Genomic DNA, 17,501 nt, shown 5'->3' on the forward strand with positions numbered 1-17,501 from the left:
TTAAAGCAATTTTTGTTCCTCTAAAACTTATATGAAGATGTTTCTGTGTTTTATTTTTCCTCTACACAATGCATGTTTCAACAGCAAGGAGAGCCAGGGAATTAGTATCAGCTGCTAAAATGATTATCTAGTTCCTTGAGGAAAGTCAGATGATTGGGATTTTATGTCATATTTCTACACTTGCAGTAAGAATCAGTCCATTATAGAAACAGGCATAAGAAATTTTATTGAGTATAAGAATACAAAAATTGACACATTAAACTGTACAAAAGGTACACTAGCACTAAATGAGGCAACTGTATCTACACAAGAGCCAACATTTACAAATGACTCATACTACTGAAATGTACAGGTGCTATGGTACTTTCTCATTAAGACTTTATATTCCAATAAAGAAACAAAACCAAAACCAAGAGCAGTAATTATGTTCTAGTGCCTACTGCCTACATTTTGCAGCCATATTCCAGAACACAAATCAAAAATAACTGCCTGACTTTCAATATCGCAGAAAAAACATGCTGAACAAGGATTAAAAAATTCCCTCAATTTTTAAATTGTGAAGACATAGTACCTAGTAAACATTGGCTGAAGTTGATCTGTTATATTACAACACACAGCCCCATAGTATTACAGAAGCTAGATCCAAATTTGGGGTGGTTCTAAAGGCAGTTTAGCTTAACTGACATACAGACCAATAACAAGAACACATTGCCAATGTTAGTAACATGGATTTTTTTTTTTTAATTATTTGGACTACTTTAATTTCAGAATATTACATTGGCCAGTGCATTAAGTGAAGGCATTGTGATTTTGATTCTTTGACCCATGTTCAATAAGGTTAATATAAAGTCCTTGGAAATGCCATTTATTTTGCTGTCATTTAATCAATTGACTACTACACATGGCAAGGAACCTGCAGATGCTAAAACCACAAGATCAGTCATAGAAGCAGAGACAAACAGGCATGGGGGAGTAAAAAGAGAGATCATAGCCCCTAAATAAGCACATAGTTTAAATGAATGTGGCTCTCATATACGGCTCCATTAGATTGCCACATTGCTTTAGAGAACAAAAATGTTAAAGAGATCACAAAAGGAAAAAACTTCTAAAGGGAAGAAACTGGGATATAGTAAAGACTAGTTTGTTACAGAAAACAAAAAGTAAGAGTCTGTAAAGATAAGAGGACAACAAAAGAAAGCATAAAAACTTCCCACCTGTCAGAAGACTTTTCTAGCTGTCAAATTAAAATTCTGGAGTATAAAAGAGGAACAGAAAATTAGAAGTTTAAATAACGTCATCATTATCACATCTGAAACAAAATACTTGTACCAGAAGATTTATGCACTATATTAAAAACAACTGAGTTTTAAACTCATTCTGCAAAAATAGCCTAGAATTAGACAATTCAGTTTTTATTTGCAGTCCAGTTTTTATTTGCAGTCTGTGTTTAGATGGTCTAACTCCAGCTTTGTTGTATATCCTAGGGATCTGTGTTTCATTCAAATATTGCAGAATTATGGAGCAGTTTCCTTTATCAGCTGCTAAAAGCCTGTAAACAACTGCAAAATTGTTTTTATCTTTGTATATTTGAATGTCTGACCTCTAAAAACAATACTCAAATACTTCAATGCTTTCATTAGGAAATACCATCATAAATTATCCAAAGTATGAATGCTGGGTTTTATTTATTTTTTAACACAAAATTATACATAGAATAGATAAAAAGATACTACTTTCACATAGCATTGATCCGCTTTCTTCAAAGTATTTGGACCAGAGCTGCTCATACACTAATTTCACTGTTACTTTCCTGAGGAAGAAAAGTCAAGGAGTCTATCCAACAGGCCTAACAAGAAGAATACAAACATTTTAGACCATTTTGATGTATCTAAGATGAACCAAACCTACAGCTGATTAGATATACAGCCAGGATTCATATGATGTCCTATGTAGAACTTTCTCTGGTACACATATTCAAGAAGTTCAGTGAAGTTTCATCTGGGAGTATAAGCAGCTAAAGACAAAACTTCGTTTTCAAACTACTGTGTTTCTTTTTCTAGATTACTTACAAGACTACTATATTACTAATCTTTTCAAAAGAGGTTTTGAGTTTTTACTCATGTAAGAGGTGTCTCTGTGCAGTTTCATAGGTAACTGAACAAGCAGGAGACAGACATTTACATTTAGTCTTGCTAGTAAAATAAGGCCTGGGGAAGGATGTGAGCTGTCTGTGATGCGTGTGCCCTAAATGCATACATATGCTATTCAAAGTACGAAGTCTGAGCAAAGCTTTTTTAAAGAAAATGCAAATACATTGTTTAATTCTTGGATGTATTTGCGTCAACAAAACAAAGAACGTTCATAACTACTTCCTTCCACTTAAAACCAGTTTCAGTGCTAAACACAGGTAGTACCCGTCCCTTTAGAAGGCACCATACTAGAGCTTCAGAAATGCAACATTTTTATCTTCATCTTTCTAGTGATTAGAGACTTTCAGCCTTCTTTTTATAACTGTCTAGGATGCTGGTTAAGTTTGACAGTAGATCTTCAGGCATGAATTCTTCATCGTCCCTGTAAATCTTCACATTCTGTTCATCAAGATATTTCTAGAAAAGAGGTATGGAAACCTTTATTAGTTCTATCATGATCTGTATTTTACTGATTCTGCTAAAGCATTTTAAGCAGTCATTGCAGAGGTTAACTGATTTCAGTTAAACAGTTTCCTGAAAGACATTTACCAGAAGCAGGTTTAACCTGACAGGATGTTACTGCTGAAACTTAATAATCAATTCTAATTATTTATACCACAGGTTTTGTCAGAAAATTTAACTAGAATCCATGGACTCAGTGCAGCAGCTAAATAACTTTTCCTTAAAAAGAGTAATTTCCAAGTGTTTAACTGCAAATGTCTCTAGCAAGATTTAATTCTAAATATCAAATTTTAGCTTACCACTATAGATGCTATATGAGTAGCAACTGTTTCTATAAGACGACTCAACTTAGCACCAATTTTTCTCTTCTCTTCTGTTGTTGTTTGCAAAACAACTTGATATCTAAAAGGTAAAGATACTCAGAAGGTCATGTCCATCATTAGAGAATTCCTGACATTTAAAGCAATCACTTCAAGTCTGATTTATCATCATGTTTAGCCATACTTTTTTTTCTATTAGTATTAATTTGAACCAAGCTAGAATATATTAATACTCAACTTAAAAAAACCCAAAAGGACTGTATTGTACTAACTGATAAGAAACAATGTACCTTAGAGTCTGAATACTCTTTCCAGACTTTGAGGTATAAAATGCAATTGTCACTTACGTTTGGAAATAAACTAATTTCTTTGCTACAAGCATATGTATAAAAAAATTACATGGAAAACAGGAGTTTTCTATTCTAGCAAAATACTGTTGAGTAGAAACATCTTTCAATTGTTAACTTGTGAAATTAATACACTGAGATGGATACAAGGTGAAACAACTTTATGTTACATTCAAGAGAATATCTTTATCCTTAAAAACCCAAATAAACAAGACAAACATGGAAGTTACAAGTCTTACTGTCTTTGGAGATCATGCAATTCATTTGTGGCTTCACTGAGACCTTCATAGACACCACTCTCGAGTAACTGTTTATGCTTCTTTAACGATTCCAGTTCATTTGCACATTTTTGCTCTTCCTCTTCTATCTCCTATAGTCATAAGGAAAGAGGAGAAAAAAATGGCCTTTCTTAGGAATAATTTGATTTTTTTTCTTCTTTCTATTATCTGATTACATCCTAATGCTTGAATTCAAAATTCACACAAGTAACTCCAAGTTCAGAACTAAAAAAACCCCAAGGACATCCCTCCCAAACCTAAAGTTTCAGCTATTTTCTGTATCATCCCCATCCCAGAATAAGCCTAACCATCCCTTTATTCCTCTAACCATATTTAAAGGCCTGTGTTGCAGCTATTTTCCCTCCAGAGTTAAACTCAAAAAATTGTTTAGATAGTCTAAATAGCTTAGAAATGGCACATCATGAACAACTGTTTCTAGGTTAAAAAATACAGCCACGTTTGAGTAACAAAATAGCTTTTCCTTTTTGTCTGAAAGAGTACAACTCAAGTAATCATCTCTTCAAGGAGAATGACATTATTGCTATACAATCTACAAAACCAAACAAATTCTGATTTCAACTCAACATGCAATTTTGGTAGATTACTGAAACACCATCCTTCAAAAATAATTTTAATACTTAAGACTTACAAACAGCATTTAAAAAATTACAAGACAGTCATGTAATTCCTCTTATTATAAACATCCAGTGGCAAGCGTGTATTTTATGAGCTTAACTTTAGAGAAAAGTATATGCAAGAGCACAGATCAAAAACTAACTATCATATGGTTTTGAAAAATATAAACTAAATCAATTGCCTTTATATACCTATATATACCTGCCTCAGCAGGTATTAGCATGGAAATAACCCTGTTTCAATGGCTATAGCACAGGAGTTTGGATTGACAAGAGCATATATGGCAAACACTGGCTTAGTTCAAAGAACATTTTTCTGCAGGGCACCACAGCCCCACTAAAGCAGTGTTGTCAGAGAAGTTGGGAGGTACCAAAATAGACACTCAGTTGGTAACAGAGAGGGCTATGTTTTGTTGCTGAACTGCAAGTGGGGAAAAGGATAGGTGCTGCTCCTATGTTGGGAAAGGAAGCTAAAAGAAGCAACAGTTTGAGATCATTCTTGGTCAATCAATGTTTTCCTTAGTTTTTACAGAAGCTGATTAAGCATGTTTACTAAAAACTGTAAATGTATTTATTATATACAAATTGATTAGACAAGACATATGCTGTTAATCCTAAAATTTCCTTCAAGCACATGACCTGAGACATCCTGAGGTCAGATGAATGTTTCTGCTTTTATTACTGGATGCAGTAATTTATGATTTACAGTGTCTACTACAGTATGATGCCAGATTCTCTTACAAGAAAGTGAAAACTGATTCAGTTAAGGTAGTAGTCAAATCACTTTTCTGAAAAGAATGAAAAAATCCTGTAAGAGGAAGGGAAGAAGGCAAAGGCAGAAGCCCAAACAAAAATGCAACCCAAAAGTTTATCTATAAATACAAAAATTAAAGATAAGGGTATCATTAAGGATAAGTTGTCATCAAGCTGTAAGAAGTTCTACCTTAAGCTTCTGCTGGTAAAGATCATCCAGCTTTTCAGCTTCTTCTGTCAGCATTTTCACACTGCGTTTCTTGTCCTCTAGCATTACATTCATCTAGGATGAAAACACAACCAAGGAAATATGGTTCAAAAAGAATTCCAACATATAAATCCATGCCATCACAAACTACACCTGGTAGCTCCCAAAAAACAATTAGACTAGGCTAGGCTGGGATGGCATTACCTTTCTTCATAGCAGTCTGTATTATGCTTTGTTTTGGATAAGGGGCTAAAACAGTGTTGGTAACACACCAATGTTTTGGCTACTGCTGAATAGTGCTAGCACAGCATTCCAAAGCTTTCTATCCATCCCAGAGCCCCTCACAGAGTAGGGTATGGATAGGCAAGAGACTGGGAAGTGCATAGCCAGGCCAGCTGGCCAAGAGGACATTCCATACCACATAACAACATGCTCAGCAATAAAAACTGAGGTAAAGGTAGAAGAACGAGGAAATAAAATTCTCCTTCTTGCAATCCGTCCCAAATCCAATATTGCTAAAAATCTTCCTGATGACAATTTGTCAATGATGGTAAGCCACACAATCAACTCGAATGGACAACTTATTAAAAACAAATGCTTCCAATGTTTATGGTCAATGGATGTATGCTACATAAGCTTTAATTCACGGAATACACAATATTTCAACCAACGAAGACCCCAATTCTTAGAAAAACTTCTAGGTTCCATCACAATTAAAAAAAAAAAAAAAAAAAAAGTAGTAAAGTAGTTTTCTCACAGCTTCTCCCCCTCTACTTGTCCTCAGAAAAACCCCAACCAATCCAAAAACCAACCCACCACATTACAGTTCACCCATGCAAAAGGTTGAATGAAAGCAGCAGATAAGGTTTTTAGGTTGGTATCTTAGTCCTAATCTTCATTAAGCAACGCACCTGTTCCAAAGCATCTTCCAAAGCCATTTTCTGTTGAGTAGTTTTACGAATTTCTTCCTCAGTCTCGTTGATGATCTCCATGAGGGGTGCCTGTGATATGCATACAAGAAGATCCAACAAGTGTAATTTGCTTATTTGAACTAAGATGCACCCCAATACATTTTTTCCTTTTATATTTTTAGGCTACTGTATTCTCCAATACCAAATTTCTTTCACATACTACAATGTCATTATGGTGACTCATCACACAAACTTTTCAATGACATTTCATTGTGAGATTGAGGGACCTTCCCAGCATTCCCAAAGAAACACATCTTTTTTGTGAGTAACTAAAGCCTTCAGTGTTGACTCCACTTACCTTGATCTGAGTTCTGTATTTGACTAGGCAACTTGGTCCTGCCTCAGGATTAAACTGAATCTCAAAGTCACGGCCTTTGGAATTCTCAGCACTTACTGGAATTAATTTCAGCTTTCGAGCCATTTTATGATACTCTGCCAGTTGCATTTCGATCTGCTCAGAGGAGAAAAGGGCAGAAATCGTAGAAGAGATACAAGTGAAAAGCTTTGCAAGTATTCATATAGTACTTTAAACAAGTTCCTGAGTTGCTCTCTATAGCCATGATTCCGTGTTACCCCAGAGTATTCAAGAGCTGTATGCAATGCCAGTCCAGCAGTTTGCTGCTTTAGGTACTGTTTTATGATTCTTTCAGAGTTTGCACACTGAGGTTTCTCAGTGTATATGGATGACACTGAATGGTTTCACCTGTGGTTTTCCATATTCATCTGCCATTTTTCCTGCCTCAAGTTCTTGAGAATTAGCTCATAGGGAACTAAAAACATTCTGGAAAATAATACTAAACCAATGATTGGTCATCAGTTCAATATGCCTTCTCTCATTAGTTTTGACAGGAAATGCCACACAGCCACACATCCTAACAACAAACTAACTTGAGCAAACCTCTAAACAAAGCTTATTAAATGCTCTGATTTCAAATTAATGAGTGTTATTAAATGAAAACATTAAAGAACCCAGGAGTTTTTTTCCAGTTTTATGTGCTTCATACTTGTACATGAGGATTTAAGTTAAGACAAGTGCTTGATAAAGGGTAAGCCTACCAAATATATTTGAAACTTTTTTCTTTAGTTCTCCAATTAGCAAAGCAGAAGCTTTTAAATCCCATCACTTACAGGACTATAACTTTTCATTCTGTTTGAAGGGCTTGAACTTGGCCCTCAAAAGATGTTACAACTTCTACACAAAATACTAATCAGGCTCTAAATGCATACAAAGCTATTGATTCATTAGTTTTGCCTTACTTCCTTGCTCTGAAACATTAACATTAGCCTGTAATTTCTTGTGTTATCAAAGCAATGGCATGGTAATGTTATCAAAGCTCTTAATGCTCTAGCAGTGAGAGCTGACAGTGCTTCATATTCTAGATACATCTCTTATGATGCAGAAAAGGATATACATTTCCATTAAGTGCAAACAAAAAAAAGGGAAAAGAAAAAAGTAACATTTTTCAGAGATATTGTAAAAAGAGGCCATTCTTGTCAGCTTTGTCTGGTTAGATACATGTATGGTGTTGTTAGATTATTTAGGAAAGAAATTATCAAGACTCCAATTTTAAGCTTGCATGATGAAAACTGACAGCCACCTCTGAGTGTAGTGGGGTTTTCACATACCGCCTCTTTATTCCTAGCATATTTTAGCTCTTCATTCCACAGCTGATGTTCTTCTGCTTCCAGTTCCTTAGTCAGTTTGTTAATGGTTTGCTGCAGCTCATTTCTCTCATGATTTATTCTTTCAATGTCCGCAGCTGAGTACTTTTGGTTATCTAAGATGTGCCGGAGCCGGGCATTCTCCTCCTTCATGGTTTCTACTTCCATTTCTAAGTTCATAAAATATTTGTGAAATGGACATAAAATACCAGCTTATATACATAAACCTCACCTCTGTATTTTATGAGTAAATAGCATAATTATTACATATCATTACCTTTCATTACTCCAGTGTACAAAGAGCTATTAGACAAAAAAAAATCTTTATTAGCAATCCATTCTGGAAAGTTTATTTGTAGCATCATCCTACTCCAAGTATCTCGCTCTGTCCTCAAGCTAAGAACTACAATTATTTGAAGGCTATTTCTAGCTTCACTGTCCTGACTGTATTCAAGGCCTCCTTACCTGCTGTCTCAACTTCATCAGTAACACTTTCCAATTTTTGATCAAGGATGGCTATATGAGATTCCAGATTAGCCAAATAAGCCTGGTATTTCTGGACATCTGCTTGAAGAGACGATTTCACATTTCGTAGTGTTACTCTACGATCCTAGGAAATGAGTGAAAAGAAGAACCACTCTTGGATAAATATAAAATAATGACTTCACTTTCCAGACAAGACAGTAGAGTAATCGGTCAATATCAATAGCACAAATATAAAATTAAAGAACTTTAATAATTTTTTATCTCTGTTACAGCTAAGCCAAATCAAGCACCTTTGAAATAACAGCAAAGAAGGATGAAAAGATTCTTGCATTTCAGCATTAGGTCTCTCATTTGCATCAGACACTGCATTTAGACAATTCTTACTACAGGTAGTTCACAACTTAACTGTAATAATATATGGAGGGCAGATAAAATGAAGGCATGGAAAGCCAGGAATAAACTCAGCACATTTTGTACAATTGGCAGGAGTTTCCATTTGCCACCTGTACAGCCACTAATCCATTTTTAAACTCACGATGCATTAAAAGCGGAATCCAGCTTTTCAAGCAAAATATTTTCCATAAAATACATGTTACCACTGAATCACATGCCTCATACCAACACATTTGAAAAAATAAAGTTTAAATTTATATTAAAAAAAAAGTGGTTCGAGTATTTCATTAATATTTCAGTCAATACAAGACCTTATTACCTGGAAAAATCTGCACATTACTGAACAAATAGTGACTGAAGACTCCACAGAAAAAGCCTTGTTCTATAATAGTATAGAGTCTGTAAAAACCTGGCCTAATTAAAATCTCAAAGCACTGAAAATTTTCCACTTGTTATGTATCGTAAGTATCTTCATTCAGAAATTGTCAATATTATAAAATTCAACTCCCACCATAAAAAACAGAGACCAAATTTACTAACCGGCTCACTTTCCTTTTCTTTTTCTAGTCTTGCAATCTCTTCTTGAAGTCTTTTGTTTTCAGCTGCTAAACTTTCCATCTGGAATGGATCTATATTAAATAAATCCTCTGTGGGAGAACAGAAGAGAGCGGGGTTACAAATTCATCTCAATATCACCACCTATTTTGAGTATCTGAACTTTAGCTTCAGCACAGTAAATACCCATTATCTGGATAATTATTTTACACTAAAGAGATAACTAAAAACAACCAAGAAACTTATCAGAAAAACCTTTCATTAAAACAAAACCAGGCAAAAACCCCAAAACAAACAAGAAGAGAAATGGGTTTCTCAGTCCTCATATCAGAAAGAGTCCTTGTGTCAGTCACTCCCAAGAGGTAAGGATTTCCAAACTCCCAAACAGCCCACAACACAGGAAAGTACACAAATCAGAACTACCTTGTGAAGCTAGAACAAATCAAACTTATTTAACATCATCTTTCTTATCCATATACTTCCTTGCTTTTTGAGACATCTTTTCCCTAACTTCACTTGGCCTTTGCCAAAGAATGGGATGATTTTTTTTTCCTAATATCCACTAACAGTATGGTAGCTTGTTTACTCTCCAACTGATGGCTCCAGTTTGCAAACAAAAGGCCCTTAGTCTGGGTTTTCGTAGGAGAGCAAAGAAAGTAAGAAATGTTTTTCTCCCTTGTTCTCACATTCAATTTGTATTTCTGTAGGTGGTACAATGAGTGAGTCAAAAAAACCTAATAATTTTCTACCTCCCTGAAGACAAACAAAGGTACATGCTGAATTACGTCCAGAAACCCTCACAATAGAGTTTGGAACTCTTGCAGACTGTTTTCAGATTGTTCAAAAGCTGAACTTTCTTATCAGGTGTGCATCCTCTGAGAATATTTTTCTTTTCTTTTAAATGTTAACTTTGCCAGACAGAAACAAAATTCATCTGCATTGATGGAGTTCACATCTGAAGAATTGTATACTGGTTTTCTGTAACAAAGCCATTAAAAAACCAGGTGACACAGCTACAGCTGATAGCAGATCATGACCTATCCATCTGTAGTGCTAAAAATATATAAAAAAAGAGAGCATTAAGTTAAGTAACTGAAAGGTACTTAGGAATTTCAGATTCCTTTAGATCACTTTCACTTGTAAATTGAACAAACTGATGCTAGGAGAAAAGAAACCAGTAACACAATTGAATACTTAATTAAAACTTGAAAACTTACTTAATTTTGACTGCACTTCAGCATCCAACTCTTCAAAGGTATCTCTCCCTTTCATGAAAAGATCATAGCACTTCACACAGTAGTCCATGAAAAGCTGAAAACAATTTAAAAATCTTTCATTTAACAATTCCAAGGCCTGTAAAATCTCTGGATAGTCTAAAGCTACTCAATCAGTGAAACTAAACAGACATCAAAAATATCTTTCAAAGCTTTGATTGTACTTTTGTAAAATTAAACTTTTATTCCTCCCTTTGAACATAGAATGTCAACATAGAATATTCAGGCAGAAGAAGACACCTGTAATTCACATTAAGAAAGGTCTGTGAATACTGTATTTTTCTCAGATATTTAACAAGGATTGTAAGTACAATATTTAAGAATTTTTCATCTTGATGCATGTGATTCTCTCAGGCTAGTTTATGGAAACTGGAGATCTGTTTAACAGACCTCTTCAATAAATATGACCATTACAATTCAGACTTGCAGATGTCAAAATACTTACCTAGAATTAAAGAAAGGTTATGCAAAAAGAATTTGCTAGACACTAAGTTACAGATGTTTCAGAAGCAATTATACCCGTATTATGAATTTTGTATCAACATATATGCATAAGTGTCAATGTAGAAGAGCATATTTAGTTTCAAAGCAGTTTTACTTGCCAACCATCAGGTTGTAACGTTAGTCCAAAATTAAGATTTTACTTTATTTTTGCAATTTCTAATTAAATGTTTTAGCTTATAATGCAACCTGCTCCAAACACCTATGGTGAGTTAACACTGAGTTAAATCTCAGTAGTACTAATAATCTATGATAAATTAAAAAGAAAGAAAGCTCTTGGACTTTTAAGAGCCTGAATTACTGCCACCCTATTTTGTGGCTCAGAAATAAAACTTTACAACCAATTTTTACATAGTAAACTGAGTAGGTATTGACACAAACCACCATATTTAGAATTAAGTCTGTCTTTGCACTGCACTGCTGCTAACCTCAGAAGTCTTGAGTGCTAAAGCAAAATATATCAGAAACTACTAAAACAATAAACAGCGTAATTATTCCCTTTCTCCACAAAGGAGAACTGAAACAGTAGATACTTGAAGAATAAGGTGAATATAAACTAAGGAGAATATTTTGTTTAATACCCAGTCTTCACCAATAGACTGGCCATGATACCTGCTCAGGAAATAGTTGATCAGGTTTTTATATAATGCTACTCTACTTCCTTGAAAGCATTGTGAATATAAAAGGGAACAGAATCTATAAACACACGACACAATAATCTAAACTGTATTTAAATTGTGTTGTTACAGCATGTGGCAAAATTCAGTTGAGCAATTCTGCTTCTAATTTCCTTTTTAGGGTACCTTATTATGTACAATTCCATCATCTGTCTCTCCTCCCCAGCTCTGTCTGTCATCGAATGATGGTGCATTTTCCCTGATCGCATTGTACAGCTGAAAAGCAGAGGTGCACACACAAAGAGCAAATGTGAAGACATCCATTAGTTTTCATATTGGTTTCATGAAAAGAAGTAGAGTAACAGTGGATTAGGGTTTCAGCAAGCAGGTTGGAATGAGCCTGTGTTGAGCTGACTAAACGCACAGGTAAAGAGGTGAACAGGACAGTCAACACTGCCAAATTGTCTTGTGTCTTTTGAGCAAAAAAAGGACAGGATTTTCATGGGTGCTCAATTCAGCAGTGGTCAACTTCTGTCACACATTCAAAATTTTGTTCAGATCTGAGCTGGCAGCAACAACAGTCACCACTACTAAAAAACTCAAACAAAACAAAGAAAGCCAAAATTAAATAAAAACACTGCACCCAAACACAAAACTCGCCACTGTGTCAGAATCACAAGATATTTGAATAATTTCAATTGAAAATTCCATGCTTAGATTTCAAGTTTAGGAGAGAATGGCAGATGCCACAACATTTGCACTGAAGATACACATTCTATTCAGTGATTATACTCATTAACTTTTCATGTTTAATGTATGCATAAATCAGCATTTCTCCACCTTTTTTTATACATGAATTTACACAGTGCATACATTTAAAGAAAAAAATTATCACAATAAAACATGAAAAGCTCACTTTAACAGTTACTAAAACATAAGGCTAAGGGTCAGCTAACTGATGACAGCCAAGAACATATAAGTTTACATTTATGTTAAACAAGGAGATTTGTAGAAAATATTTACTAGATCTGTATTGAAACTAACATTCCAGCCTGGAAAGTGAAAATATTTATCGTAAGACAAACATTACCTTGACACAATCAATTAACCAAACCAGAGCTGCCACTATCTGAGGCCAGGTGTGTGGTGCTCCCACGGTGTACATGGAGCTTTTTGACAGAGCAAAGGGATACCTGTAAGGCCAAAGAAGATACATTTTTAATAACTGTGGCAGACAGTGATGAAAACAAACCGTCACATTTTGAAAATAAAGCAGCACATTTTTATATGTAGATGAAAGCCCAGAAGGAAGAGCAAACTCAATTGTACTGTACTTCAAAGGAAATAAATTGAGTTCTTACAGCACTATTTTATTCAATTATCATGGGTTTCTCATTTTGTGATTCATAGAATATCTTGGTTTGAAAGGGACCCCAAAGGATCAACAAATCCAACTCCCTGCTCCTCATAGGACTGCCTATAACTAAACCATATGATCAAGAGTGTCATCCAGATACTACTTGAAATCACAAAACTTTAAGTCACTTGTCAGGATTAGTAATTTTGACCAGAATTACACTCTTGGTGCAGCAGAGAATAATCCTTCTCAACATTTCAAGCTAGGTCAACAGTTTTACAGATTAAAACACAATTTTATTAAAATGCTGAGAAGTGAACAAAACAGATTTATACCTACATTTAAGGAGCCCTGGCACTTTCACACTATCATGGGTTCAAATCTACAGGAGTAAAATACACTCTTTTTTTTTTTTAACAAGACTGAAAATTCGCAATTATCCACAGGCAGAGGATTTTCTTTCTTGGAAAGTATTAGGGCATTAATGATTTCAAACACTGAACAAATTCAGCAATAAACCACTCAGCTACTTAGTGTTTTTCTCACGTCAACAGTAGTTTTTGTTATTTTCACATTCTGCTTTGAAAGCAGAATGAGAAAAATTGCAGGCAAACATATTTTAAACTAAATTAAATTTGTGTAAACTAAAGTAAATTTAATTATCTTGATTCTGGAAATTCTGGAAATTTTAGTTCTTAGATTCTAGCAGAAAGAACAGAATGGTCTGTAAAAGAAAATTGTGTCTTGTCTTTCTAAGTTTTATACAAATAATCAATTAAATATTACATTACAAAGCAAGATTCCAAGAGCTTATAGTTCTGCAAGTTCAAATATAAAATGTATAGCAGACACTGAAAATAAGAGAGTAAACCTAGAGGTAAACAAAAGTGAAACAAAAGGATCAGCACATTGTACTTTTAGAGTCTCATTTGAGTAAAGAAACCTATCCATTCTCCTCAGCTGTCAATGCAGAATTCTTAGCTTTTAAATTTCTAGCCATAGCATATCTATTCAGCCCAGAAGACTAACAATAATCATCTTACCCAAGGTCTTTAAAAACTTTGGGAATTTCCTCTTCAAATTTTGAGTCAGGCAGCTCATAAGAAGGGCAGAGGAATTTATAGATAAAGGTGAAGATCTTTAAAAAGTCCTTAACGGATGGAGACTGTAGCGATTTCATGGAAACATTGTGGGCATAAGCATTCTCAACGAGGAACTGTGCAAAAGAAACATGGAATACCAGTCACTAAATAAAATTTATAGTTGAAACCAAGTGAAATAACCATTTTGATTAGCACATTTTACACCTCATAAGATACATGCAGAATAAGTTCATATGTTACCTCACAAAGCTTCTTGATACATTGTTGGATGAATGCCTTGTCATGAAGGGGCCTGGGATCCTTTATCTTTTCTGTCCCAAACACACCATACTGGCTGCTGCGTGACCCTCCAGCCCCACTCACTCTAAGGACAGACAATAAATATGGGTCTTGTGACAATACATAGAAAGAAGAACTCTCTTCATGTTTAAGTCACAACAATTGTTATGTTTATGTTTTCTTTGCATTTGTTATACAAAGTGCTACTTGAAGATTTCTCTTCATTTAAGGTCATTGGAAAAACATCATCAACCTGGAAGCCACAATGCCGCATGTACAACAAAGGGATTACTGCATCCTAGTTGAATACTTTCTTCATTTTATTGAAAGAAATAAACTTTTAGAGAGCAGAAAAATACCCCAAAGATGAAGAAAAAATCATGTTCGTGACTGTAAATAAAATCTAAAATATGTAAGGAATATTTAAAAGGAATAGACCCCTGCAACATTGGGGTACTATCAAAGAAGTTACAGAGCTAAGCAAAAAGATTATAGATTTTTGGAAGGTTTGTATCTTAGAGAGAGGAAACTAACACAGAGTATACTTCAGATGTCATTCTTCCTTAAACAAGAAAATGTACTGAGATACTCTTAAGGTCTGCAGTGCACATCATTCACAAAAGGAAAAAAAACAGCTTCCAAAGCAATTCCGGCACCACAGCCAAAATTAGAGGATCATTTTTGTTTTAATTTACAGTGCAGAGAACAAAAGCTATCCATACCTGTTCCCAAAACAGCTAACTTTTCTTTCTGAAGCTCCAGATGTAGGTTTGCTCATGCTCAGCTTCCCAAAGGTGCTTCTGTCCTTCCTGAGGAGCAGAGAGAAGGATTCAAGTGACTATTTCCACCAATTCATCTTTTGCTCAGACAAGAGCTATACACAGACTCATATATTCCTAAGCACCTTCATCCCAGCAAAATCTTAGAAAGGTCAACTGATGCACCAGCCACCTCCTAAGAAACATGTAACAAAGTGTTACCTTTTGAAATGTGACACAGGTACACAAAAAGGTTAAAGCAAGTATTTTTTGAAAACTGGAGCATGTGTGCAAATATCCTTGGCTGTAAGGAGTCTTCTTCTCACTGTTTCAATTTTTTTCCCTCAGTCGCTGTTCACACTTAAACACTCCATGACAAATCTCTTCAGAATCAGTCTTATATACCTAGTTTTAGCAACATGAGCAGCAAGACTTACATCTGAGGTGTTTGAAGACCCATCTTGTTGTTGTCTTGCACTCTCAGTGCCATCATAGATTGTCGACTGCTGCTTCCAGCAATACTTGAGCTTCGCCTCATTTTGACTCTGTTGTAAACCACAATCCTTCAGTATTCCAGCAGTATCAGAAAATCCAGGGTATCTTCTTTTCTAAATGCCACAATGATTTTCCAAAGGCTTAGAATAAACAAGTAGACCTGTACATCGGACCCAAAAAAAAAAAAAAAAAGAAAAAAAAAAGATTATGTTAGACCCCAGAAAAGTATAAGAGCAGTCACAGCCTATTAAATCAACCATTTTATTGATAAAAGTGTCAGTGCTTATTCCAAACTTACTGTTTTGCTTTTCTTTATATTTGGTCACTTCAAACCTACAGGTCCCAAAAGCAAAAGAGCTTGAGAAAATTTTCTGTTCAGTCCACTGGGAAAAAGGCCACACTACAAGTACACAAGTACTGCTTACAGCACTTCAGCCATACATCAGCTCCTGAGCTGCTCCTTCTGAGCTTACCCATTCATCTGCAACTGATCTCCCAGTATTATAGCACAATAACTGAAAAACCTATTTTGAGATAATATTACGGCTCTCTTCCGACTATGTATGCAGAATATAAATCAAACTAGAATATTAATACCATTGTCCCCACTGTGGCATTAAGGGGGAATTTGAAGTACACAGAATTAAGTCATGAATTAGTCACTAATAAAAAACCCTACCATTACAGACATTACCAAAACACATTATTAATATAAACTGTTGCTTCATTTTTCTTCTAGTTCCACTGCTCACAAACCACAACCAAAGTTTAGCTCAAGCTCAATTCGTAGGGCAGCATATTCATGACCTCACTGTGTCTGGGGAAGAATCTGCATTATTCCATTACTTTAACTGGGAGCAACCACAGAGAGAATGAATTTTCACAATCATAGCAAGCAATTAGCTTCTAGTATAACAGAATCAATTAGGTTGGAAAAGACCTGCAAAATCATCAAGTCCAACTTATGACCAAACACCACCTTGTAAGCTAGACCATGGCACTAAGTGCTACATCCAGTCTTTCCTTAAACACCTCCAGGGACACTGACTCCAACACCATGCTGGGCAGGTGTGGTGGTTGTTTGAGCAAGCTTAATACATTGATATTGTATTAACACACTCATTCATGACAGCAGTCCATTCCAGAGTATAATTGCCTTTTCTGTGGAGGAATTCCTCCAACTGTCCCACCAAAGCCTGGTGCAGTTTGAGACCGCGTCCTCTAACTTGTTGCCTGGGAGAAAAGGCCAACCCCCACCTGGGTGCAGCCTCCTTTCAGATGGTTCCAGAGTGATAAGGCTCCCCAAAGCCTCCAGGATAAAGAACCCCAGCTCCCTCAGCCACTCCTCACAGGACTTGTGCTCCAGACCCTTCCCCAGCTCCGCTGCCCTTCTCTGAACATGCTCCAGCACCTCAGTGTCCTTCCTGAACTGAGGGGCCCAGCACTGGAGGCGCGGCCTCACCAGTGCCGCGTACAGCGGTCTGTCACCGCCCGGGTCCTGCTGGCCACACTGCTGCTGACATAAGCCAGGACGCTGTAAGAGCAGAGTTTGAGCAGAGATTTAAGAGCAGTTTGCCAGAGCCAACACGCCAGCAGGAAAAAAAAAAAAGCAAAAAAACAAGAAAGCGTAGGAGCGCGGCAGAGCTGGGCGCAGCTCCACCCGCTCGCCCGGAGAGCGCGTCTAAACCGTACCGAAGGACTCAGCAGCGAGTCCGCAGCCCGGGACTCACCGCCGCCGCACGGACACTCGTCCCGGGGGGTGAGGCGGTGAGGGTATTGCTACGCTGCCCCGCCGCTCCCCGCCCTGCCGTTACCGCCAGCGCCGCCGCCTCCTCGCGTTTTCAAATCCGCCCGCCCG

The 17,501-nt window shown here is 36.2% G+C and overlaps 1 protein-coding gene across 3 annotated transcripts; it reads right to left on the reverse strand.

Annotated features, from left to right (window-relative positions):
* Positions 1 to 205: 205 nt before the first annotated feature.
* Positions 206 to 17,476, reverse strand: NDC80 (NDC80 kinetochore complex component). Of its 3 annotated transcripts, none has more exons than XM_053964393.1 (17): positions 17,458 to 17,476; positions 15,586 to 15,803; positions 15,113 to 15,199; positions 14,352 to 14,475; positions 14,052 to 14,224; positions 12,742 to 12,844; positions 11,838 to 11,927; positions 10,477 to 10,570; positions 9,245 to 9,351; positions 8,291 to 8,435; positions 7,790 to 7,995; positions 6,462 to 6,614; positions 6,104 to 6,193; positions 5,175 to 5,267; positions 3,558 to 3,688; positions 2,951 to 3,053; positions 206 to 2,606 (listed from the first exon to the last, which is right to left on the reverse strand). In XM_053964393.1, the coding sequence occupies exons 2-17, from the start codon at positions 15,684 to 15,686 to the stop codon at positions 2,484 to 2,486; spliced, it is 1,923 nt and encodes a 640-aa protein (XP_053820368.1). In that variant the 5' UTR covers positions 15,687 to 15,803; positions 17,458 to 17,476; the 3' UTR covers positions 206 to 2,483. The 3 variants fall into 3 exon arrangements, with proteins under 3 accessions (XP_053820368.1, XP_053820357.1, XP_053820349.1); XM_053964382.1 differs by lacking the exon at positions 17,458 to 17,476 and adding an exon at positions 17,374 to 17,445; XM_053964374.1 differs by lacking the exon at positions 17,458 to 17,476 and adding an exon at positions 17,336 to 17,423.
* Between the last annotated feature and the right edge of the window lie 25 nt (positions 17,477 to 17,501).

Source organism: Vidua chalybeata, chromosome 1 (assembly GCF_026979565.1).
Source record: "Vidua chalybeata isolate OUT-0048 chromosome 1, bVidCha1 merged haplotype, whole genome shotgun sequence".
Taxonomy (NCBI): domain Eukaryota; kingdom Metazoa; phylum Chordata; class Aves; order Passeriformes; family Viduidae; genus Vidua; species Vidua chalybeata.

What these genes read in the sequence shown, in the direction of transcription:
- NDC80 (XM_053964393.1), bottom strand. Translation starts at nt 15,686, where the DNA reads ATGAGGCGAAGCTCAAGTATTGCTGGAAGCAGCAGTCGACAATCTATG. An exon ending in GGTCTTCAAACACCTCAGAT is followed by an intron (nt 15,200 to 15,585) that starts GTAAGTCTTGCT and finishes TCTGCTCCTCAG; the next exon opens with GAAGGACAGAAGCACCTTTG. An exon ending in TGAAGTGCAGTCAAAATTAA is followed by an intron (nt 9,352 to 10,476) that starts GTAAGTTTTCAA and finishes GTTCTCCCACAG; the next exon opens with AGGATTTATTTAATATAGAT.